General features: G+C 39.0%; 1 protein-coding gene across 6 annotated transcripts in view; it reads right to left on the bottom strand.

Moving 5' to 3' along the window:
• The window catches only part of Ak9 (adenylate kinase 9), a 93,922-nt gene that overhangs the window by 17,058 nt on the left and 52,639 nt on the right, over positions 1-24,225 (bottom strand). For 5 of the 6 annotated variants that reach the window (XM_090338298.1, XM_090338299.1, XM_090338304.1 and 2 more), the window contains 7 exons: positions 17,598-17,801; positions 15,931-16,052; positions 11,572-11,784; positions 8,698-8,958; positions 6,403-6,527; positions 2,509-2,728; positions 555-614 (listed from right to left, as the gene is read on the bottom strand). In XM_090338298.1, coding sequence (XP_090194424.1) covers positions 555-614; positions 2,509-2,728; positions 6,403-6,527; positions 8,698-8,958; positions 11,572-11,784; positions 15,931-16,052; positions 17,598-17,801 — 1,205 coding nt within the window. The remainder of the gene's footprint in view (positions 1-554; positions 615-2,508; positions 2,729-6,402; positions 6,528-8,697; positions 8,959-11,571; positions 11,785-15,930; positions 16,053-17,597; positions 17,802-24,225) is intronic. The other variant, XM_090338300.1, reaches the window with a different exon arrangement.

The raw sequence follows: 24,225 nt of genomic DNA, 5'->3' as shown, positions 1-24,225 counted from the left end.
GTCCTCACAAAACCAGAAAACATACTGGAACCTGCTGGCTCATAACTATAATCTTAGCTACTTAAGAGGCCAAGGTCTGATGATTGTGGTTTAAAGCCAGGCACAGGCAGAAAAATCTGAATGAGTCTAACCTCCAATTAACCAGCAAAAAACTGGAAGTGGAGGAGAGAGAGAGAATATTGGCTTTGCACAAAAAGGAAGAAACAAACAAAAACCCTAAAACCCAAGCAGGAGCTCAAGGCTCTGAGTTTAAGCCCTATTACCAGCAAAAGAAAAAGAGAGAAAAACAGTTTTAGCTGAGCTCAAGGCTGTAGTCTTAGGCTATTCAGGAGACTGAGATCTGAGGATCATGGTTTAAAGCTAGCTTGGGCAAGAAAATCCACGTGACTTTTATCTCCAACTAACTACTACAAAGGAGGAAGTGGAGCTGTGGTTCAAGTGGGAGAGAGCTAGCCTGGTGCCAAAAAACAACAACAAAAAAGTTCAAGGATAGCATCTAGGTCTTGGCACCAGGGGCTGGGGGGATGGGGGTAATATCAATTTTATTTACTCACATCTAGTTTCCTTCTTTTTTCTGAAATAAGTTCCGCCCTTCTTTTGGCTATCATATCATCCTGTTAGAGAAACATTGAAAAATTTAATTGAAAATGATAAAATTACTTTTTATATATTCCTATTCCCAAAATAAATATAATATTTGAGAGCAATTATGTCACTTATATCTTTGTCTTTCTGGGCTAGTTCTCTCCAGAAGGTTAAATGACACTTGGGTACATGGTACTCTTCTCTTTCATTTTTTAAATTTTTTTCCAGTTCTGGGGCTTGAACTCTGAACTTGGGCCCTATCCCTGAGCTTCTTTTGCTCAAGCTAGTGCTTGAGTCACCACTTGGGTAACAGTGTCACTTCTAGCTTTTTCTGAGTAGTCTGTTGGAGATAAGAGACTGGCAGATTTTCCCTGCCCCAGGCTTGGCTTCCAACCATGATCCTTAGATCTTAGTCTCCTGAGTAGTTAGGATTACAGGAGAGAGTCACCAGCTTAACACTCAATTGAAAATGTCTGGAAAGTTTTTATCTTATTGTTACACTAGGATCACCAAATGGAGAGAGGAATGATGGGTGACTACAATCGGAATACTCAGTGTACCTATGTACATTGTAAGTGGTGTTGGGTAGGATAGGTGAGAGGACAGATGGTTGGGATAGACAGGGGAGAATGATGAGAGAAGTGACATTGATTAGGACATACAAATTGACTTGTTCAATGAACCCCCTTTGTACAACTACTTACAAATAATTAACAAAAGAAATAAATCACAGATATATATATATATATATATTTTTTTTTTTTTTTGTGAGTCATGGGGCTTGAACTCAGCCTGGGTGCTGCCCCTGAGCTCTTCAGCTCAAAGCTACCACACTGCCCTTGAGCCAAGCCCCATTTCTAGAGGTGAATTGGAGATAAGAGTCTCAAGGTCCTTTTCTGCCTGGGCTGGCTTTGAACCTTGATCCTCAGATCTCAACCTCCTGAGTAGCTATGGTTACAGGCGTGAGCCACCATGCCTGGCTCACAGCTGGAAAAATTTACAGTCATAGGCATGGTGACACAGGCCTCTTGTTTTCCTAGCAGCCTGGAAATCTAAGGCAATGGATGCTTTTACATGTTGTTGCCAGGTTTATGTGAAAGCAAATCACAAATCCCTTCAGATTTGGGGGCTAGTTCCTGGGGACTCTCCAAATTAAGTCTCTTTAAACAATACTTAGCACATATATTTTGAGTTTACTGTTTCTCTGATCCTTTCACTCCATGGACCAGTGAAATTCAGCTAAGGTGTCTGCTAGCTGTCCTGAGCACTCCAGTACATGTTCTTTTTTTGTTTTGTGACTAAAATACATCAGCAAGGCATACACTGTTAGCTATTCTTCAGGTGAGTGAACAGAAATTCAGAGGGTTGAACTACAATGTCACATTGTATGGGTGGGGATGATTTGAGCCATTACCAGCTGAGGGAATGGACAGCCACATGGTATGGTGGCCAAAGCAGAGTCTGCATAGGTTCTTGCTGGGAAATACAGTCAGGGAGCAGTTTTAGAACAAGAATGGGTATGGGTTTTGAACTTTATAAACTATTAGGAAAATTACTGTAGAAGCAGCTAGAAGGATGGCCTGGCGAATACAGAGATGAAGCAAGAAAGGTGAAGAGAAGATCACCTTAGGACTGCTAGTCTGTGCCAGGGAACCCCTGAACCAGAATGAAGTGAGGACAGTGAAAAGAGGGGACAAATAAAGAGGCTTTGTAACCTCAAGCCTCAAATCTCAGTCCCCTGACTAGCTTGGTTTACAGGCATGAACTACCATTGCTTCCTTAATTTGATAAGGATGCTTACTATTTCATGAAACATGTTTTCATTCTTATGGTGTTATTAAAATCTGAAAACTACCTTCTTGTGACTTAAATAAAAAAGATCTTAAGCAGATTTATTCCTGTTCTTTTGTACAAGATACATACCCTGATTTTTGTTTTCATATCTTTGATGAGTTTTTTCCTGCCTAATTTCTTCCGTTGTTTTGCTTTCCATTTTGCAACATGGAAGGGAAGCAGTCGATCAGAAATATCTTGATCTTCAACATGTATAAAAACAACAGCATCTGGGAAAAATCCACGCTCTTCTAGATATAAGACTTCATCAAGATACCGTGGGAAACCATCAAGTATAAAACCTGCAGAACTAGGTAGAAATGTATTTAGTATTTTAAGTAAATAATATCTTAAATACATAAAGAAACATTTATTGTATACTGTTACATGCTTATATTATCTTTTAATTTTGGGTGCAGGCACTGAGACTAGAACTCAGGGTCTCCCACTCTTATTTGGCTTTTTCACTTAAGCCTAGCACTCTGCCACGAGAGCCACACCTCCACTTCTAGCTTTTTGCTTAATAATTGGAGACAGGAATCTCTTGGATTTTTCTGTCAGAACTTTCTTCAACCTTCATCTTCAGGTCTGTCTCCTAAGTAGCTAGCATTACAGCATAAGCCAAGCATAAGTGCCTGGTTTTTCTTTTGTTTTGTTTTTTTTTTTTGTACAGTGCATTTAATAAGTTTTGTTCTTAATATGATAGCACTTTTATGAACATCTGACTGTTTCATCCCTCTAAGACACTAATTCTAAAATGCTAACTTTCCTTCCTTGGCTAGGCAAATTTCCATATACTGGCTATAATGTGTGAGCTCTCGTGTTCAGAGATGCCTTCAGTCTGTCGTTTATTTTCTGGAATTAAAGGTTTCATTCCTAGTGTTCCAGCTGTCACTTCTTCGTCACTGTCCATGACATCCAAGTCTTTACCTCAACACTCAAACTTGCTTGAGTATGTTTTCAACATTCAGCTTAGTTTCTCCATCTGAATACCCTTCAGGAATGACATGCTGTTAAAAATCTCACTCACTCACTCACTCCCTCACTCACTCTCACTCACTCTTTCCCTTCCCAGCTTCTCTTCCTCAGGCCCAGTGGTTCTTAGAACCACATACCTCCCACTTCTCAAACTTACCCATAAGTGCTGACAAGTCTGCACTCACATGGCCATTTCTGCAGCCCAGAGCATATCTCTGTATCTCTCCAAGGCCAGAAATAGGCAGGTACCAGGCTTTAAACTCAGGGCTTTTTTTTGTTGTTGTTGTTTAGCCAATCCTGGGCTTGAGCTCAGGGCCTGAGCACTGTCCTTGGACTTTCTCAAAGCTAGAGCTCTACCACTTGAGCCACAGCACCACTTCTGGCTTTTTTCTATGTATGTGGTACCAAGGAATCGAACCCAGGTCTTCGTGCATGCTAGGCAAGCACTCTACCACTAGGCCAAACTCCCGGCCCCAAACTCAGGGCTTTTTTTGCATAGGGTAAATACTCTACCACTTGAGTCACCCCTCTAGTCTGACATTTTGTTGCTTTATTGAAGATGAGAGTCTCAAAGATTTTTCTGCCTCTCCTGACTTTGAACCTCAGATTCTTGTGTAGCTAGACTGATAGGCAGGAACCACTGGCACTTTTGCAATATTTTTTTTTCGTGATGATAAAAACAATAATCTCACTGTAATTAAGTTGTACCTAGAGGGGAAGGGAAAACACCTAAAAAGGTAAATATCCCAGAGATTACTGCCTTTCAGTTTCTGTCTTTCTGTTTGGATTTTCATGTGTCAATTTCTCTATGATAGTATGAAAAGTATGATAGTCTGAATGCACCTACTTTTAAAATGGAGTACCATGTGATAGTATTTCACATGCTATTCTAAAATTTTCATTATAATAAATTTTGATTGCTGCATAATATTCTGCTAGTTATTTTACCTACTTTAAAAAAAAAAAAAACCAGTCCTAGGGCTTGAACGCAGGGACTGAGCACCATCTGTGGGACTTTCTCAAGGCTAGAACTCTACCACTTGAGCAACAGCATCACTTTTGACTTTTTCTGTGTATGTGGTACCAAGGAATCAAACCTGGGTCTTTGTGCATGCTTAGGCTCGCACTCTTACCACTAGGTTAAACTACCGGCCCGGTCCCTCAGCTTTTTTACTCAAGACCAGCTTTGCGGTAGTCAGTGTAAATAAGAGACTTATAGCCTTTCCTGCCCATGCTGGCTTGGAACCTCAGATCCCAGCCTTCTGAGTAGGTAAAATTATAGGCATGAGCCACTGATATCTGGCTACCTTTTACAAGCTCTATCTTATATCCCTTTCTTTTTTACTTTAAATTCTTCAGCTCACACTTCTATCCATCTATACCTATATTTATCTCAGTAGATTATTTACTGTACTGTGTAGTATGATGTCAGGAATTAAGTTAATGAAAGATAGCTTATGATTATGCAGATAAATGTGCCTACTTTTCCTACAAATACTGGTCTAATTAAGGGAGTATGATCAAAAAATCTTTTTAATTAATGGGTAAGGCATGAGTGGCTTATGCTTATAATGCTTGTTAATCAGGAGCTGAGGTCTGAGGAGTAAACTTTGAAGCCAGTCTGGGTAGGAAAATCTTCAATTAAACAGCAAAAAAGCTAACAGACATGTGAAGTAGAAGAAGAGAAGTAGTAGAAATAGAGGTGTGACATAAATGGTAGAGTAACAACTTTAAGTGAAAAAGCACAAGGACAGGGTCTAGACCTTAAATTCAAGCCCCAGAACCACACACACACACACACACACACACACACACACACAATAATGCCCTTTGTTCATTTTAGCTAGGAGCCAGATAAAGAGAGTGCCTACCACTACTTGAAGATAATAAAAATTTTAAAATTAATAAAATAAAATTATGAGTTTTAAAAAAGAGAATGCTTAGAGAACTAAGAGGAACAAGGAACTGGCCAGTTACCTAAGTTATTTATGATTCAGTTTTCTTATTCCCCAAAAGATATAATATGTTTTGGTCCCACTGAATTAATACTGAGATTAAGTAAATTCATTTGAATCAAATACTTCCAACTAATACCTAGGACAAAGTAAGTTGCAAATATCTATGTATTGAAATCAGTATTAAATCCGTATCCCTCTTTTCTGGGGATTCTCATGCAAACAGATTCTGGTTAGGAAGTAGAGATGCAGTCCTGAACTCTGCTGCATCAGCACTGCACTGGCATTTGGTAATGGGGGATAGCACTACGAGCAATTATAATTGTACAAAGGTTATAGAGGGAAGAGTCCAGCACTTCATTAGAGTACATCTGCTCGGATGGTTATAACTGTGCATTAGAATTACTTGGAGAGGACTCAAAAGTACTAGTCCTGTCTCACTTTACTTTGACAGACTAATATTGAAATGTGTTAAGGCTGAATTTTGACATCTGTATTTTCCCAAAATTCAGCAGATGCCTTTAACATTTAGGTCTGAAAGAATCACTGTTTTATATGAATTTAAAGGAGGAAATTCTTACTATATGTTATCCTATATTTTTCCCCTTTAAAAATAAAGCAAATAATCCAGGTGCTTGGGGCTCACACCTAGCGACTAAGGGGGCTCAGACCTGAGGATCTCCATTTGAAGTTAGCCTGGATAGAAAAGACTGTGAGTCATTTATCTCCAAGAAACCACCAAAAAGGCCAGAAGTGGAGCTGTGAGTCAAGTGGCAGAGCTCTAGCCTTAAGTACTAATGCTCAGGAAGGGCACTCAGGCCCTGAGTTTAAGCCCCAGGACACACACACTCTCTCTCTCTCTCTCTCTCTCTCTCTCTCTCTCTCTCTCTCTCTCTCTCTCTCTCTCTCTCTCTCTTTCTCTCTCTCTCTCTCTCTCTCTCTCTCTCTCTCTCTCTCTCTCTCTCTCTCTCTCTCTCTCTCTCTCACACACACACACACACAAAGAAAATTAAAAAAAATTACATGCCCAATTCTATCTATAGTAAGATACCGTATTGGTTCTTTAAGCCACCACTCAGAAAGAATCTTATTAAGAATTTCAGGGGGCAGAGGTTCATTTTCCATCAGACTTGACTTGATTGTTTCTTCTTCTTCTGTAAGTTTTACTTCCAGAGGCTAAAGATAAAAATCAGAAGATAAAGAAGACTGCATTATATAAATGATTAGGATGAGACCGACTTTTTCCACTGAGATTTTATTTTAGATGTATGCTTATGAGCATTCTAAAATGTGAACTCTTTTCTTTATATCATTATTAAATATGATTATAAATAGTATCCATATAGACAAGAGGAGTGGCCAGTGATGACATGATTAATTTCAAGTAGCTTTAGAATTCTTGATTTTTTTTGTTAAAATTTTGTTCAATCCTGACAATAAAAATAAATTTATAAATTTATAAAAAAAGAAAAAAAATTGTTCAGTTTCCCTCACATACCTGCAAGGATTAATTCTTTTCTTTTTCTTTTAAGAAAATCATCTGTTTTATAGTCTTATATATCCAATCTAGATCCTGATTAGAAGATGGGCTAACAATGGCAGTCATCTTAAATAAAATCAACATCATAATAGCAAAAGGAAGTGATAATTAGCCTCAGTCAGCTTTCTCTGAAGAAAGACTATCCGACTATCCTTAGAACAACAACAATGGTTTTTTAGAGTTCTACACCCCGCCACTCCACATTGGCAGATTTGGGCTTTGAACTCAAGGTTTTGCTGTATTTGCTTACACGGAAGCTTCAACACTGAGCAACACTCTCTCTTTTTTGGGAGGAGGGGTCATGGAGCTTGAACTCTGGGCCTGGGTACTGTCCCCTGAGCTCTTCAGCTCAAGGCTACCACCCTACCCCTGTACCCACAGCCCCACCTCCCATTTTCTAGTGATTAATTGGAGAGATGAGTCTCAAGTTCTTTAGTGCCCGGGCTGGCTTTGAACTGAGATCCTCAAATCTCAGTCTCCTGAGTAACTAGGACTATAGGTGTAAGCCACCGCATCTGACTTTTTATTTTTTTTTTAAACTGGTTGGTTATTTACTTATTTATTTATGTAGGCAGAAGTAGGGATTGAACTCAGAGCCTCATGTTGTTAAGCTTGTGAACTCACCTCTGGGTCACACACCTCCAGCCCTTTTTTAATTTTGTTTTATTCTAGGATTCAACTTGGTACCTGCTGCTTTGCTCTTTGGCTGGTGTTGTATGTTTGAGCACTGTCCCTGAGGTCCTTTTTGCTCATGGGTGGTGCTCTACCACTTGAGCCATAGTGCTCTCATGGATTTTTCTGTGATTACTTGGAGATAAGAGACTCTGGACTTTCCTGCTTAGGCTGGCTTCTGATCCTGTTCTTTTTTTCTGGTTATTTCTATGATACATTCTCTTTTTATCCAGGTGTGTGCTGAGAATGAAATCCACCTACTTTGGATTTCTCACAGTTGCTAGGATCATAGACTTGCACCACTGTGTCCAGCTTCCTTCAGTGGAGATGTCATCTTGTGGACTTGTCTGGAACCATGATCCCAATCTCAGCCTTCCATGTAGCTTGAGATAACAGATGGACCCAATGGACCCAGGTATGGTTTGAAAAGGGGTCTCTAGCTTTTCTGCCCAGTATAGCCTGAAACTGCAGTCCTCCTGTTTTCAGCTTCTTAAGAAGCTGGGCTTATAGATGCGAGACACCAGCCCTGGGTTACCGGTTGATAATTTGAGATGGGGTTATGCTTTCTGTGTGGGCACATGCCAGGATGGTTATTTACCTATTTTATATTTCGTGTTGTCACTGAGATGACAGGCATGTATAATCATACTCATGATTTTTTTTCTATTGAAATGGGGTCTTAAAAAACTTCCTTGCCTGGGCCAGCCTGGAACCCCTATCCTCCTAATCTCTGCCTCATAAGCAGCTAGCATGACAGGCACTAATATCCAGCTATTAGTTGAAAGGCATCTTGCATTCTTTTTTATTTTTATTTTTTTGACTAGTATAGCTTTGAACTACAATCCTCCAATCTCAGCCTCCCAAGCAAGGATTACAGGTGTGAGCCACGACATTTGCCTCAAAATGGCTTACTAGACAGCACTAGAAATTGATATTTTGACATCTTCATTTGCTCTAGAGTGTTATATTTCATAAACAAAATAGTGAAAAGCCTTATTTTCCTGACCAGACATATCATAGTCTCAAAAAAATGCTATCTAATAATCTAGTCAGGGAAAGTTTTTTAAAATCCAAGTCATACAAAACTCAACATTTCATAGGAGCAGTAAGTTTGTACTGCTCACTTAGGATTACCTGTTTCTTTGTGGTTTCTTCTTCAAGTTTAACATTGGCTTGAACTGCGAGCTCTTCAAGTTCTTGTTTTGCAGTTTGTTCTTCCTCAGAATCATCCTCAAATTCAGGTCCAAATTTCCTTTCAGTTTTGAGTAGCATTTTTTCTTGAAGAAATTCATCAAATTGAATATGAAAAACGCCAAATGTTTTGGCCAAATACCTTGCATGCACGGTTTTGCCAGAGCCTCGGGGCCCCAGTAGGCATATTCTTAGTGGTGGGGCCTGACATGGATGGGGCAGGAGTGGGCAGGGCAGAAGGAGAAGGAAGCAAAAAACTTTTGAGTAATTCAGAAACCATAAGGCTTATTAACTACCTTCCCTAAGACTAATAGGAACGATCCCTTTATAAAGTCAAGGGTATTAGAATAGCAGAATTCATTGCAACCAGGGATCATTTCAGCAGCAATGGTTCTGATGGAGCACCAACAATCCCAAGACTATCTTGCCATCATAGGCTGAAAAGCTCTGAGTAAAATGAAACTGGCTTTTGTTTGCCAGTCCTGGGGCTTGAACTCAGGGCCTGAACTGTCCCTGGGCTTTTCTCAAGACTAGCACTCTACCACTTGAGCCATTGCACCACTTCTGGCTTTTTCTATGGATGTGGTAAGGAGGAATTGAACCTGGGTCTTCCTACATGCTAGGCGAGCACTCTACGACTAGGCCAAACTCCCAGCTTTCTTAATGTGATCAAAAGAGATTTCTCTATCAAATATAAAGTCATTATTACTAACTTTTGGAGGCCTTGCCCTTTAGTCCTGTGGTCTCCACACTGGAGATGAGGACTCTGGAAACCAGAGGACCCAGTGTATGCTGGGGTTGTCAAGGACAATGGTAACCTGAGGTGTGAAGCAACAGGTAAAGCTCCTGTGAGTGTGAGGGAAGAGATCGTAACATTAGCAGACGACAGTAACAGGAAGTGGGAAGACAGTGAGATATCAGGATAGGCTGAGTTTTCCCTACGGGTAAGAGATCTATTTAGATTTCAAGCAGCAGCAGCTGGAGCACAGCTTCATCATCTTTAGTCCTAGAAAAGGAAATGTTTGGGAAAGAGTTGAAGGGAGAAGTAGACCAGAAAAATAGAGGAGAAAGAGGGAGGGCCCATATTATCACAAAGGAAAGAATTTTGTTTTAAATAGAAGTTTAAGCAGACAACAAGACCACAAAAGACAGCAAAGTTATTTGATTTGTTTTCCAGTCCTGGGGCTTGAACTCAGGTCCTAGGCCCTGTCCTTGAGCTTTCTCAAGGCTAGTGTTCTACCAGTAGAGCCGCAGCATCACTTCCAACTTTTTCTGGGTATGTGGTACCAAGGAATCAAACACAGGATTTCCTGCATGCTAGGCAAGCACTCTACTATTAGACCACACTCCCAGCCCAACCAAGTTATTTGAAAAGTGATGAAGGGGTGGCATTGACCAAGGTGCATTGTATTTATAAACTGATTTATTGTATGGTGACTCATTTGTACAACTACTTAAAGATCATAATAAGGCCAGGAGTGTAGCCTAGTGTTACAGTGTTCACCTAGCATATATGAAGCCCTAGATTTGATTCCTTGGTACCAGGATACATAGAAAAAGCCAGAAGTGTCACTGTGGCTTAGGTGGCAGAGCACTAACCTTGAGCAAAGAGTTCCAAGGACAGTGCTCAGGCCCTGAGTTCCAGTGCCAGTACTGGCAAAAAAAAGTCTAACAATGAAATACATGGTAAAATGGTATGTCAAAGTAATTAAACGCTTCATGTCGGAATATGTATGTATTAACTGTGATAGAAGTGAAAAAATAATAATGTATTGTAAGTATAGAAAGAAGACTATGGATCCTTCTAGAAGAAAATAGGTAACAAAGACATTAAGATTCTCTTATCTAAAGCTGGTACTGTGTGTGTGTGTGTGTCTCATTTTCACAAATGAAAAAAGTATTTGCCATATGGGTTTTTCCCCCCTTTGGGCTAAATGTATTTTAAATAAAAGGTACTACTTAAAGCATTCAAAGTATATAGTTTAGTAGCATTAAATAAATTCCTGGTGTTGTGTACCTTCCCCATTATGTTCCATGACCCCAAACGGGAGTCTTCCTGTAAGTTTTCAACAGCTAACTCCTACTTCTCTCCCTCTTCCTTTTCTCTAAGAACGTGCCTATTTCAGATGCACCATACAAATGGAATCATAAACATGTGGTGTCTGGCTTTAATGCTTTTTAGTAGATAGAAAACTGTTTCAATGGTGATAGTTCAAGTAATATTAAAAATAACATTCTCATAATGAAAGGAAAAAAGCAACCCAGATTATTTGGTAGACCTGGTAATGCTAACTATTCCACCAATTTTAAACTGGTTATATTGACCATGGACAACTCACCTGAGGAAATATTTTTGCAGTTCAACCAGTGTCAGCCCTTACTCCTCCAAACCAATCAATCAAGATAGGCTTATTTTGTAAACAGGCCTCAACGAACCAAGAATAAGCTTATTCTACAACTAGGCCTCTGAATGTGAACAAGCCAAGAGTAGTCTCTACCACTAGTGTTTGAAACCCCATTGATCTCTGAGTTCCTAAGGTGATTAGCTTGTTCATCTAGTAACCAATCCATTCAGCTGTCTTTTCACTTCAGATAAAAACATGGATGTTAAGTGTCCGTTTAACACAGGCATCGCTGTAGAAATCTAAGCAGATGATTATTGTACGTTACCTTGCACCAAGTCATTCTTTGAATGTCAGTCTTCTCACTACCTTATTCTGTGAGATTTGGGGAGGGGCAAGAGAGGGAGGAGAGGTAGTAATAAGCCCTTTAAAAAGAAGTTGAGTGCACTCACTGGGGTAGGAATACTGTTTTTACCTTTAACGGTTGGTCATGAGCCACATACTCATGAGGATGCTCCAGAAACTTCTCTTTAGCCTCCACACTGGAGAAGTAGTAGATCTTCTCCTGATACTTGACTGCTTCGTCTGTGGAACCTGGCTGTAGGATGAAGTTTTCTTTGAGGGCCACTGGACAGAAGTGTTTTGTATCTCCCAAGTGCCTCTTCTTCTCTTTAACTTTTTCTTCATTCTAGAAATATTAGTCAATTTACAGAATATCTTTACATAGTTTATCTTCTAAGTAATGCTCCCAATATATGCGACAAATAGACATATAGTTAGGCATAACAATCGTATTTATCCTTTTTTTTTGCTTTTTCTGATTATTATTTATTCTTCTTGTTAAGTAACTTTAAGTAGTTGATATTTGGGAGGATAACTTATACTTTTGAACTTTCAAACGTATTAGTATAAAGTCCCTATCATTCAAAATGATCCTTTCATATGTCTGATTAGATAGCCTTTTTGTTTTATTTATTGCTTTCTCATTTTACCTAATTCAATTCACCACACATTTATTTCTTTTATTGATCATCAGTAAACCAACTTTCATTTCTGGTCTGTTGTTTTTTATTATATGTTCCTATTTTATTAGTTTTTGTCTTTGATCTTCTCCCTTCTACTCTTTTTTTGGCCAGTCCTGGGCCTTAAACTCAGGGCCTGAGTACTGTCCTTGGCTTTTCTCAAGGCTAGCTGCTCTACCATTTGACTCACAGCACCACTTCCAGCTTTTTCTGTGCATGTGGTACCAAACCATCAAACCCAGGGCTTCATGCATGTTAGACAAACACTCTACCATTAGGCCACACTCCAGGCCTCTTCCTTCTACTTTTTTTTTTGGCCAGTTCTGGGGCTTGAACTCAGGGCTTAGGTTCTGTCCTTGAACTTTCTCAGGGCTAGCACTCTACTACTTGAGCCACAGCACCACTTCTGTCTTTTTCTGTGTATGTGGTACTGAATGGAACCACGGTTTTATGCATGGTAGGCAAGCACTCTACCATCAGGCCATACTCCCTGCTCTCTACATTTTTTTGGGGGGAGGGGGGGGACTTGAACTCTGGGCCTGAGCGTTCTCCTTGAGCTCTTTAGCTCAAGGCTACAGCCCTACCCCTTGAGCCACAGCACCACTTCCGGTTTTCTGGTGATTAATTGGAGATAAGAGTCTCACGGACTTTTTAGTGCGTAGTCTGGCTGTGAACCGCGATCCTTAGATCTCAACCTCGTGAGTAGCTAGGATTACAGGCGTGAGTCACTGCCCCAGGCTCTACTTTTTTTTGTTTGTTTGTTTATTTTGCAGTGCTTTGCTTAGAGTTATTGCGTAGAACATTTATATTTTTCCCAGACTTTAACTTAAAGCATAGTTGTCAGATTGTCTAAAAATAAAATAAAGGTGCTCTGGTTATGATAACTGAATTTCAGACAAAATATTTGAGTGTACATAAAATTGTTAATTTATCAGTAATTCAAACATAGCTATTATATATTTTTATCTACTAATTCTAACTTTGACTTCTATTGTATTATGAAGCTTTTCCCTGTCATTTTTCCTTTTGTGGCAGTACTAGGGCTTGAATTGGGGCCTTGTGCTTGAAGGCAGGTACTCTGTCACTTGAACTATACCTTTAGCCCTTTTTGCTTTAGTTTACTTTCTAGATAGTTTTTCATGGTTTTACTTGGGGCTGTATTCTTCCTGTAGCTGGTATACATTGCCATATCTGGAAAGCTGGGCAACATGAGGTCTTGATAACTTTTTTGCCTGAGCTAATTGGCTTCAAACTAAAAATTTCCCAATCTTTCCTTTAACCCCAAGCCATTTCACTTAGCTCTTATATAGGATTTGGTTCAAATTTTACTATTTCATTTAGGGAAGCCCAACTGTTATAGTGTTATTTGTTGAAAGTTCTGTTCTTTGCCTGCTGAATTGCCTCTGTACTTTGGTTAAGAGTCAGTTCTCCACAAATGTATGCTTTTAAGAAAATACTCAATTTTGTGTTCTATTCATCTATTTTGTCTGTTTTATACCAAGTAATATACTGTTTTGATATCTATAGCTTTATAACTAGTAAATCTTGAAATAACAAGTATACATTCTCTTAATTATTCATCCTAAAAGGATTTTGTTATTTTAATACTTTCCATTTCCATGTAATAAATGAATATATTGATTTTAAATCATTTTTATTTAGAGTATAGAATACTTTTATTAAAACAATTGAATTGTACATTTAAGAGATTGGTCACTGTAATGTAAACTAAACTTGGAGAAGGTTTTCAGGAAAAGTTACTGAGAAAAGTAAGTTTATAGAATGAAGCGTTAAAAATTGTTACTTAATTCTGGTGAATGGAACTGATTATTCTGACTAACTTATATAACAAATATTTGCGTGGATATTCCTTTCAAATGAACACAGTTTTGCTCTTTTTAAAAATCAGAAAGTAAAGATGTAGAGAAAATTCCTACAACATTTCCTCTTGCATATATAATTTTTGTGAAAAGCATACAGGTTTTAAATTTTCATATTTTACATTTTGATTGGATGTACCCTATAGATAATGCTGAGGAAATTGATATTTTCATAGTATTGAGCCTTTGAACCCAGGCACATGGTATTTGTGCTTTTGATGTTTAAAAGGTACATCAAATTTGGACATCTTTTATCAAATTCATCCCTAAAATTGCATATTCTTGATCCTATTTTAAAGGCATTTAAAAACTACATTTTCATTGTTTATTCCTTACTTCAAGATACAAAATGGATTTCTGAGCATTGATAGCATATCTTAATTTTGCTAAAGTTTGTTAGTAGCTTTTGTTGCAGCTCCCATTGTTTTTCTATGTGAATCTGAGAATCTCATATTGATGCATAACAAATTACTAAGAATTCAATAGGCTGTCTGAAAATTTTCTCTGGAAAGGATTTCTCCCTTCTTGTTTCATTTGACTAGTTAAATTCACTAATTTCCTTTGTCTTTTTCTCCCCGTGCTGGTACTGGGACTTGAACTCAGGACATTGGACTCCAGTTTGGTTTTATTTGCTTATGGCTGGTGCTGTATCATGTAAGCCTCACTTCCAGTTGTAAGTTCACTAATTTTGTTGTTGTTGTTGTTGGTCGTGAGACTTGAACTCTGGGCCTGGGCATTGTCCTTGAACTTTTTAGATCAAGGCTACTGCCCTACCCCTTGAGCCACAGCATCGTTTCCAGTTTTCTGGTAGTTAACTGGAGATAAGAGTCTCATGGACTTTATTGTCTGGGCTGGCTTTGAACCAAGATCCTCAGATCTCAGCCTCTGGAGTAGCTAGGATTACGGCGTGAGCCACCATGCCCCGCCTAAGTTCACTAATTTTCTACAATGGCTAAATTATCATCATTTCATGCAGTATCTATTTCATCCCATATTTTGAACTTTTCAACAGCTCAAGTTTGGATGTTCATTCTATCTTCAATATCTCTGTTTACCATTTTGAATTTATAGAGTACAGTTAAAATAATTTATTTAATGACTTCTACAGCACATTAGTTATGGATTAGTTTCAATTGACTAACAAAATGAGTCATTACTATTCATATTTTCCTGCAGGCCTTGTAATCTTTTTTCCTATACATATTCTTGAGCTTTTTTCTTGTTACCTATAAGTGATTTAATGTTTTTGGCTTTGTTTTTATGTTAGGTGTGACCAAACAGCGTTTATTTTAAGCCTAATTTTTCCCCATTCCTGGTAACTATGCCCTTGTCTACCCAATGTCCTGTGAACAATGGGAATTTCTACTAGAAACTCCATATATAAAATGATGTTTTGATTATTATAGACAGCTTGAGAATGATCTGCAAATACATATAATGAATTATTTTACTGCAGGCCACAGTAGAGCACAGACAGACATTGCAGAGGCAGGATGACGAAGAGAATCTGAACATATGCAGAACAGAACTAACATCATTTAATTTAGCCTCCGCAGTAATTTGATTAATTCCTTAGCAATAGACTAAAAGCTGTTATCGGAATCATGTTGTCTAGCATTTGTTGCTTTTTATACACACATGCACACACACATATATGTACATACACACTTATAAATTTGGGTTTAAGTTGGGTTACAATTACAAGTATGTGTCACTCTAAATACATGGCAAAATTTTAAAAAAGTTTCCCTTTCATGCATGCATGTGTAATTTTCATGTTAGTAGCTGTAGCATTTTGAGAGTAAACTGGGCAGGAGATGTGAAAGTATTGCTTTTGTTGGATGGCTAATTAACTTGGGTTCCAAAGTGATGGATATGTTTAATCTTCCATGACTTGCCAAGTGAGAATGGGTAGAAATTAAACAACCGTACCTCTTCCTCTTCCTCTTCCTCTTCTTCTAGCTCTTCATCTCCTTCTGCCTCTGCCTGAAAGTCTTCTGTTTCTTCATCATAATCTTCCATAGTTAACTCCCATGCACTGTTTTGGTAAGGTTCTGTGAATGAGAATGAAGTCATTGAAGAAAATATTTTAAGCATTAAAACATTGTAGCATATAACCAATGGGTTAGGAAAATTAATTCCTATTATTAAACTCTTAGCTTTAGTATATATGCAAACAGGCCTATACAACTTGGCCAGTAGGTGCCAGGTGCTGGTGGCTTATGCCTAAAATCCTAGCTGCTCTCGAGGTTGAGATCTGAGGCTCACATTCCAAAGTCAGTCCAGTCAGGAATGAACTTCCAAAAAGTCAGAAATGGAGCTGTGGCTCAGGTGATAGAGTGTAAGATTTGAGCAACAAAGCTCAGGGACAGTAGTGCCTAGGCCCTGAGTTCAAGCCTCAGGACGGGTGCACACACACACACACACACACACACACACACACACACACACACACACACACAGAGCCAACCACACCAAAACTACCAAAATGGCCTGGATGACATGGATCAGTCAGAGCCTGTACCATGACAGTTATAAACTATCTTACTAAATGTCTGTGGATATACTGAAACTTTATGTTATGAATCCTTAAGAAAGGCTTTAGTGGTTTGTTGGGTGCTGGTGGCTCACACCTGTAATCCTAGCTACTTAGGAGGCTGAGATCTGAGGATGGCAGTTCAAAGCCAGCCCGGGCAGGAAAGTCCATGAGACTCTTATCTCCAATAACTACCATAAAACTGGAAGTGGCACTGTGGCTCATAGTGGTAGAGTACTAGCCTTGAGCTGATGAGCTCAGGGACTGTGGCTAGGCCCAGAGTTCAAGCCCCACGGCTGACAAAAAAAAAAAGGCTTTAGTGGATCACCAGTGGATTAGGCCTACCTATAAAGCTAGTTAATCAGGAGGCTGTGATCTGAGGATCACACTTTGAAGACGGTGGGCAGATAAATCTGAAAGACTTTGTGTGTGGGGGGGGAGGGTAGGAGGTCATGGGACTTGAACTCTGGGCCTGGGCGTTGTCCCTGACCTCTTCAGATCAAGGCTACCACCCTACCCCTTGAGCCACAGCATTACTTCTAGTTTTCTAGTGGTTAATTGGAGATAAGAGTCTTACAGACTTTTAGTGCCCGGGCTGGCTTTGAACTGCAAACTCAGATCTCAGCCTACTGAGTAGTTAGATTTACAGGTGTATACCACCATACCCAGCTCTGAAAGGCTTATTTCTAACTAACCAGCAAAAAGAAGTGAAGATGTGGGGCCGGGAGTTTGGCCTAGTGGTTAAAGTGCTTGCCTAGCATGCATGAAGACCCGGGTTCGATTCCTCAGTACCACATATAGAAAAAAAGCCAGAAGTGGTGCTGAGGCTCAAGTGGTAGAGGCTCTAGTCTTGAGAAAGTCCAAGGACAGTGCTCAGGCCCTGAGCTCAAGCCCAGGACTGGCAAAAAAAAAAAAAAGTGAAGATGTGCCTCAGGTGGTAGAGATCTAAAGGAGAGTGGAAGGCCCTAGTATTGGCACCAAAATAAAAAGGTTTTAAAGTTCCAAGATGTTTTAAAACTAGCACCTTCTCTTGATCATTAACATTATGACTACAAGCCCTTACTTTCCATGGTATCAACTACTTTTTGAAATATCTCCTCTGGTGTTTTGTTGACAATCTCCAAGTTTAAAATTGGAATTGCAGATTCATTTAATGTTAACTCCAATATTTTCCAGGAGGCTATGTAATTATTTATGTTTTCTTTAAAGGACTCCATTTCTGGGACATCAGGATAAGCATCTTCTGGAAATTCAGGCAGCACAGCTTCTGGAGGAAATGACAAAGGGAAGAACAAACAGTTTTTGAATATCCTATCATTAGCTGTACTTCCAAAGTGATTTGTACTTCATAGTATTTTAAAAACATTTGGAAGAAACAAATGTTATTTTAAGCAACAGTATATGCTTACAGGTTCACATTTTCATATTGCTTTGTTCCTTTTAGATATATTATTATTACTTATTACTTAAACTTAAATTGTGAGTTAATATGAGTTAGTTTTATTTTTTTAAAGGTCCTAGATTGACACTCAAACTAGATATCTGACATGTTTTGTCATTGATTGGTGCTCTACCAACTGATCCATGCTTCCAACCCTGCAAGTTATTATTAATACAATGTAGAAAGTATGGTAGCCCAGCTGAATAGACAGTGGAAGTAGAAGTGCAGTCCAAGTCTGGCTGGGCAAAACCGCAAGACCTTATCTGAAAAATAACTGAGAAAGGAAGCAAAGTGTGGCAGCTGACTCTTATAATCCCAGCTACTAAGGAGGCCAATCTCAGGAGGATCCACGTTTCCCACAGGCAATGAGCAAGAGATTCTATCTGAAAACAAGGAATACAAAAAAGAGCTGAGAACCTGGCTCCAGTGGCAGAGTATCTGCCTAGGAAGCATGAGGTCCTGAGTCCAGTTTTCAGTAACATGAATGAATGAATGAATGAATCAATGAAGCTGGATGAATTTCAAAAGCTATAAACTAGATAGATACTATTCATTCCTTATTATATACATTCATTTTTGTGCTAGGATTGGGGCTTGAACTGAGGAACTTGAACTGAAGGCCTGCAGTTCTTGTTTTTTTTTTTCCCCTAGTGCTGTTTCTCTACTACCTGAACCAAACTTCCACTTTTCTGCTCAGGCTGGCTTTGAACTGCTATCTCTAGATCTCAGCTAGGATTACAGATGTGAGCCATCAGTTCTTGATGATATATACATTTTAAATGGAGTAAGAAAATAAATACCAATTGCCTTGCAACATAGGCAGAAGTAGGAAGCAGAAATGAAGAATCAGAGATTTGTAAGAAATATGAAAACGTGTTTATGTACTAATTGATATTATCTTATAGTCTACATGTTTCTTCTTTGTGTTTGAAGTTTTTTGTTGTTGTTGGTTTTTTTTTTTTTTTTTGCTGCCTAGTCCTGGGGCTTGAACTCAAGGCCTGGGCACTGTCTTTGGATACTTTGTGCTCAAGGCTAGTGCTCTGCCACTTGAGCCAGAGTGCCACTTCTTTTTCTGGGTATGTAGTACTGAGGAATCAAACCCAGGGCTTTGTACATACTAGGTTACTCTCCTGGCCCTACATATCAGGTTTCAATCTACAAGTGCCAGAGATAAGGAAGAGAAGTTTAAGTGAAGAATTCATGTGCCGGTGGTAGGGGCTCGAGTCAGGGAGAACAAAGAGGGTAGGGAAATTCTTACAAATTCTTATGTATAGTACCTGCTGACCATTGCTGGGTAGTTTATGAACAATTAAGATGAAAGCAAAGAGAGTACTGATTCTAATATTCAGATGAAGAGTTTTCTTGTGAAAATGATTTAGTACATAAAGCAGAAAAAAATTTACAAGGCATATGCTTGAAGTACTCAGAAAGTGCAAGAGGTCGACAGTCTGTGACATGGAAGCTTTGGATAGACTAAAATAACATGAGGGCAGAAGTATAAGAATATCTTAAACACAAAAATGATGTGAGGAAACATGAGATGCAATTGTTTTTTTTTTGAAAATCTTGATTCATTTATTCAGGGACTTTTTGGAAAAGTTGAGTATCCTGTAAGGTTCTGAAGTATGAACAATTCTTAGCACTTAACTATTTCAGGAATCCAAGCCTCCACACATATTTCTTAAGCAGTCATTATAAAGGTAGGGGGCTACTGAAAGTTCTCATTACCTCAAGAGAGCAAAATTTTGAAGAATTATAGAGAAGTAGACTGCAGTATCATGTCAATGAGTAGAAGAGTTGGAGCTTCCAAATAGGCCATATAATGCTTCAGATTACATTTTAGGCACTACCTGACCATATGAACTAAACTGAGCATACACAAGCACATCCTTATTTCCATATCTGAGCAGTAGAGGCAATCATCTAACATTGACAGTACTGGGAAAGATGGGGTTCAATGGGGTTTTTCCTTGGAATCTAAAAAATTTTTGAAAACACTGGAGGGAAATAGATTGTCTAGAGTGTGTTCTACAGTAGTTGTTACATGGTAGAGATTCAATAAGAAGTTGATTAATAGAGGAGAGCTCGCTGACATGTATGCTGGCCAATGGATGGGGCTGTGTCAAGTAGAGATTTAATGGAGCATGAGTGATTTGCCAAGATGGCTTCTGAAAATGATCAGGAGAGATCACACTTCCCATCCAGTAGAGTTGTCCACCCTCTCAGTATTGTTTTGTTCTTATCCTAGAGCATGGATAACTGAGTGGCCCAGAGCTCCTACAGTAGGATTTCGGATCCATATTTTCATCCAGTATGTGACTCATGAATAGCATATTTGCTTGTTGCAATCAGACATCTACCCTCTCCCTACTGTATACAGCATCCCCTCCTAAATGACCTGAGGTCAACAGCCCCACTGGCTAGCACTAATGAAACCCCTTTGATTTGGGGTAAACACAGAGACAAAAAAGAAAACCACTTACAATACCCAGCAGATTTTAGATCCCTGGGAGATCAAAGGAAAAAAAGTTCCATATCCCTTCAGTAATAATAAAATATGATTTACATTTACCTACAACCACAATACCAAAGGGTAAAAAGTCAAAGCTTTTAAAATTAGCTAAAGAAATCTTAAGCTGTAACTACTGTTAGGATTTTATCTTTGTACAGAATTTCCCAGTGCATTATCGCATTCGGCCCTCCAATTAATGTGAGAGTGAGGGAAGTCAGGCCTTTGCTATCCTTTATCTTCCTAAGAGAAAACGAATTCAAGTGAGGTAAAAGGAGTTGTCAGATGTCAGTCTTGCTACAGTCTGCTGAGCAGAGGCCTCCTCCTTGTATGAGGAGATTATGGGCATTGAAGCAGGAATTTCATTGCCTGCTGCTGGTCTGAGACAGGGCATCTGTTAGGTAGTGAGATGTCACAAGCAGTTTTGTTTATCTTTTCTATTTCTTCTTTTTTTTTCCAGTCCTCAGGCTTGAACTCAGGACCTGAGTACCATCCCTGAGCTTTCTCAAGGCTAGTGCTCTACTACTTGAGCCACAGCACCACTTCGGGCTTTTTCTATGTATGTGGTGCCAGGGAATTGAACCCAGGGCTTTGTGCATGCTAGGTAAGCACTTTACTAGTAGGCCACATTCCTGGTCCCATTTCTTCTTTTTTCTCCCCCTCTTCCTGCCTTTTTATTTTTATTTTTTTGGTTCTTAATACGGCAGAGTTGCTTTTCAAAGAAATTGCACTGAATCTAGCTTTCTGTAATGAGTACTCTAGACTGAAAGGCCAGTGGGTTCATGGATCGCTCTACCCATTTTAACTCTCCATCTATTGATGTTTTCTTCAGCGTATTCTGCTGATCATATATGAAGTAAAGTGCAGAAAAAGCTGAGGTCTTTGGATATAACACAAGGAGTTAAGGGCATGCCTCCGAATGCTAGATCCCATGTTCTCTGGGCACTTTTATTTATGGAACAGATGTTTTATGATTCAGATGATGATTTTGAATCCTTGACATCAGTGCTGAGGTGTGGAATTTTTGACCATGATTAAAATTTCCACTTGAAATGGATGAATGCATCAAACACTTCAAATAGTACTAGTACATGGAGAAATTTTATAACAGGACTTAATTTAAAAGCTACATGTATCTAGCTACTGTTCAAAAGAATGGTATAATTCTTTTTTTCATATATTTTTATTGTAATTAATATTTTTATTATAATATTTTTATTGTAATTTGCCAGATAGGAGGTGCATTAATTCACATACATTGATACCCTTTCTCATGTCTTGGTCCCCATTTCCCTCCTCCCACCCCCACCCCTCATCTTTTTTCCCCCCTTCCCTATCCAATTTCAAATCACCAAATACAAATATATCCAATATATCAGATAACAAAGTGAGATACTGTAACAATATGAAATAACCAAGGGACAGCAAAAGAGATGAGAGATAGCATAGAACATTAAGGACAACAATCACTCATTATATGGCTTTTGTTTCTATATCCTAGAAGTCCTTTCATTTAGTGTCATACTATATGGCCTTATGTATCTATCTAGGTTTTGCTCTATTGCAAATCTCTGATAGGAGAGCCCAAGGTTTCTACTGATTATGACAAATGAGGGAAACCATTGAGCCTATGTTCCTTTGAGTCTGGCTTACTTTACTTAATATGATTTTTTCTAAGTCTTTCCATTTCCTAACAAATGGGGCGATGTCATTCTTTCTGACAGCCGCATAGAATTCCATTGTGTACAAATACCACATCTTGTTGATCCACTCATCAACTGAGGGACATCTGGGTTGGTTCCATATCTTTGCTATGGTAAATAGTGCTGCAATGAACATCATTGTATCCTATGTCTTTGTTTCTAGATGGTTGGGTAAATGCCTAGTAGTGGAATTGCTGGGTCATAGGGGAGCTCTATGTTTAGTCTTTTGAGGAACTGCCATACTGCTTTCCATAGTGGTTGAATGAGTTTGCTCTCCCACCAACAGTGTAGTAGTGATCCCTCCTGGCCACATCCCCTCCAGCATCTGTTGTTATTAGTTTTCTTGATCCTGGCCATTCTAACTGGAGTGAGGTGGAATCTCACAGTTGTTTTGATTGGCATTTTTTTTTTTTATGGCCAGAGATGTTGAGCATTTCTCCATGTGTTCATAGGCCCTTCTTATTTCTTCTTCAGAGAAGACTCTCTTTAAGTCTTTGGCCCATCTTTTAATGGGATGGTTGTTACTTTGGAGATTAGTTTGGGAGTGATTCAATTTTTTGAGCTGTTGCTATATTTTAGATATGAGGCCTTTGTCTGTTGTATGGTTGGTGAAGATCTTCTCCCACTCTGTAGGCTTCCTAATTAATTTACTAGCTATGTCCTTTGCCATACAAAAGCTCTGCAGTTTAATGCAGTCCCACTTATCCAGGCTTTCTCTGATTTGTTGTGATTCTTGGTCTTTATTAAGAAAGTTTCGATCTGTGCCAAGGAGGCCTAGTGTATCTCCTATTCCTTCTTGTAAAGTTTTCAGAGTGTCGGCTTTTACCTCGAGGTCTTTGGTCCATTTGGAGTTAATTCTAGTGCAGGGTGACAAAGAAGGATCCAAATTTAGTTTTCTGCAGGTGCTTAACCAGTTCTGCCAGCACCATTTGTTGAAGAGGCTGTCTTTCTTCCATTCTATTTTTTTTGGCTCCCTTATCAAAGATTAGGTGGCCATAGGTCTGTGGTTTAATATGTGGGTCCTCAGTTCTATTCCATTGGTCTTTAGGAGGAGGAAGAGGAGGAGGAGGAGGAAGCAGCAGCAGCAGCAATAGTAGTTGCTAGGATAGGAGCGTGGCCTAGTGCTCACCTAGCATGCACAAATCCCTGGGTTTGATTCCTAGGTACTACATACACAGAAAAAGCTGGAAATGGGTGCTGTAGTTCAAATGTTAGAGAGATAGCCTTGAGAAAGCCCGAGGACAGTGCTCAAGTCCTGAGTTCAAGCCCCAGGACTGGAAAAAAATAGAAGTTACTGTGAAAATTTTCTAAAGCAAAAATTCTGGGAGAGTAGCTCTACCAAGCAATGCCATATTCTGCAAAACAAAATACACAGAACAACTCCATATACTTGATTTTAATAAGTTTTAGTCTCTTGTAGTGATTATAACAAATTTATGATAAGATGAATGGCTTAAAATAGGTGAAACTTACTCAATTTTAAATTTTAATTTTTTCCTAACTTAAAATGACCTTAAATAACCAAGGAAAGATATTATGACATGTGAAAGAGAAGTTAGAAGAAAGGAAAGTTTTTGTTTTTTGTTTTTTTTTTTTTTTGCAAATCCTGGGCTTGAGCTCAGGGCCTGAGCACTGTCCTTGGACTTTCTCAAGGCCAGAGCTCTACCACTTGAGCCTCAGCACTACTTCCGGCTTTTTTCTTTGTATATGGTACTAAGGAATTGAACCCGGGTCTTTGTGCATGCTAGGCAAGCACTCTACCACTAGGCCAATCTCCCTGGCCCAAAAGGAAAGTTTTGTACAACTTCCGAAAGGCAGCTTATTCCTGCTTTGTTGGACAATACGTGAGGCAAATTATGTGAGTGGTACTGCTTCTGAGTATCAGTTACAGGGCATACTATATGATCTGGCTGTTCTTCAGGGTCTCATTTTTCCATTATTTTCCATCCTTCCATGCCATCTTCTCTTTTATTAACACCCACATCCACACCCACAGACACATACACACACACACACACACACACACACACACACACAC

This window comes from Megascapheus bottae, chromosome 8 (assembly GCF_031878675.1).
Source record: "Megascapheus bottae isolate mThoBot1 chromosome 8, mThoBot2.hap1, whole genome shotgun sequence".
Taxonomy (NCBI): Eukaryota; Metazoa; Chordata; class Mammalia; order Rodentia; family Geomyidae; genus Megascapheus; species Megascapheus bottae.
This window is presented reverse-complemented; position numbering and strand designations above follow the sequence as displayed.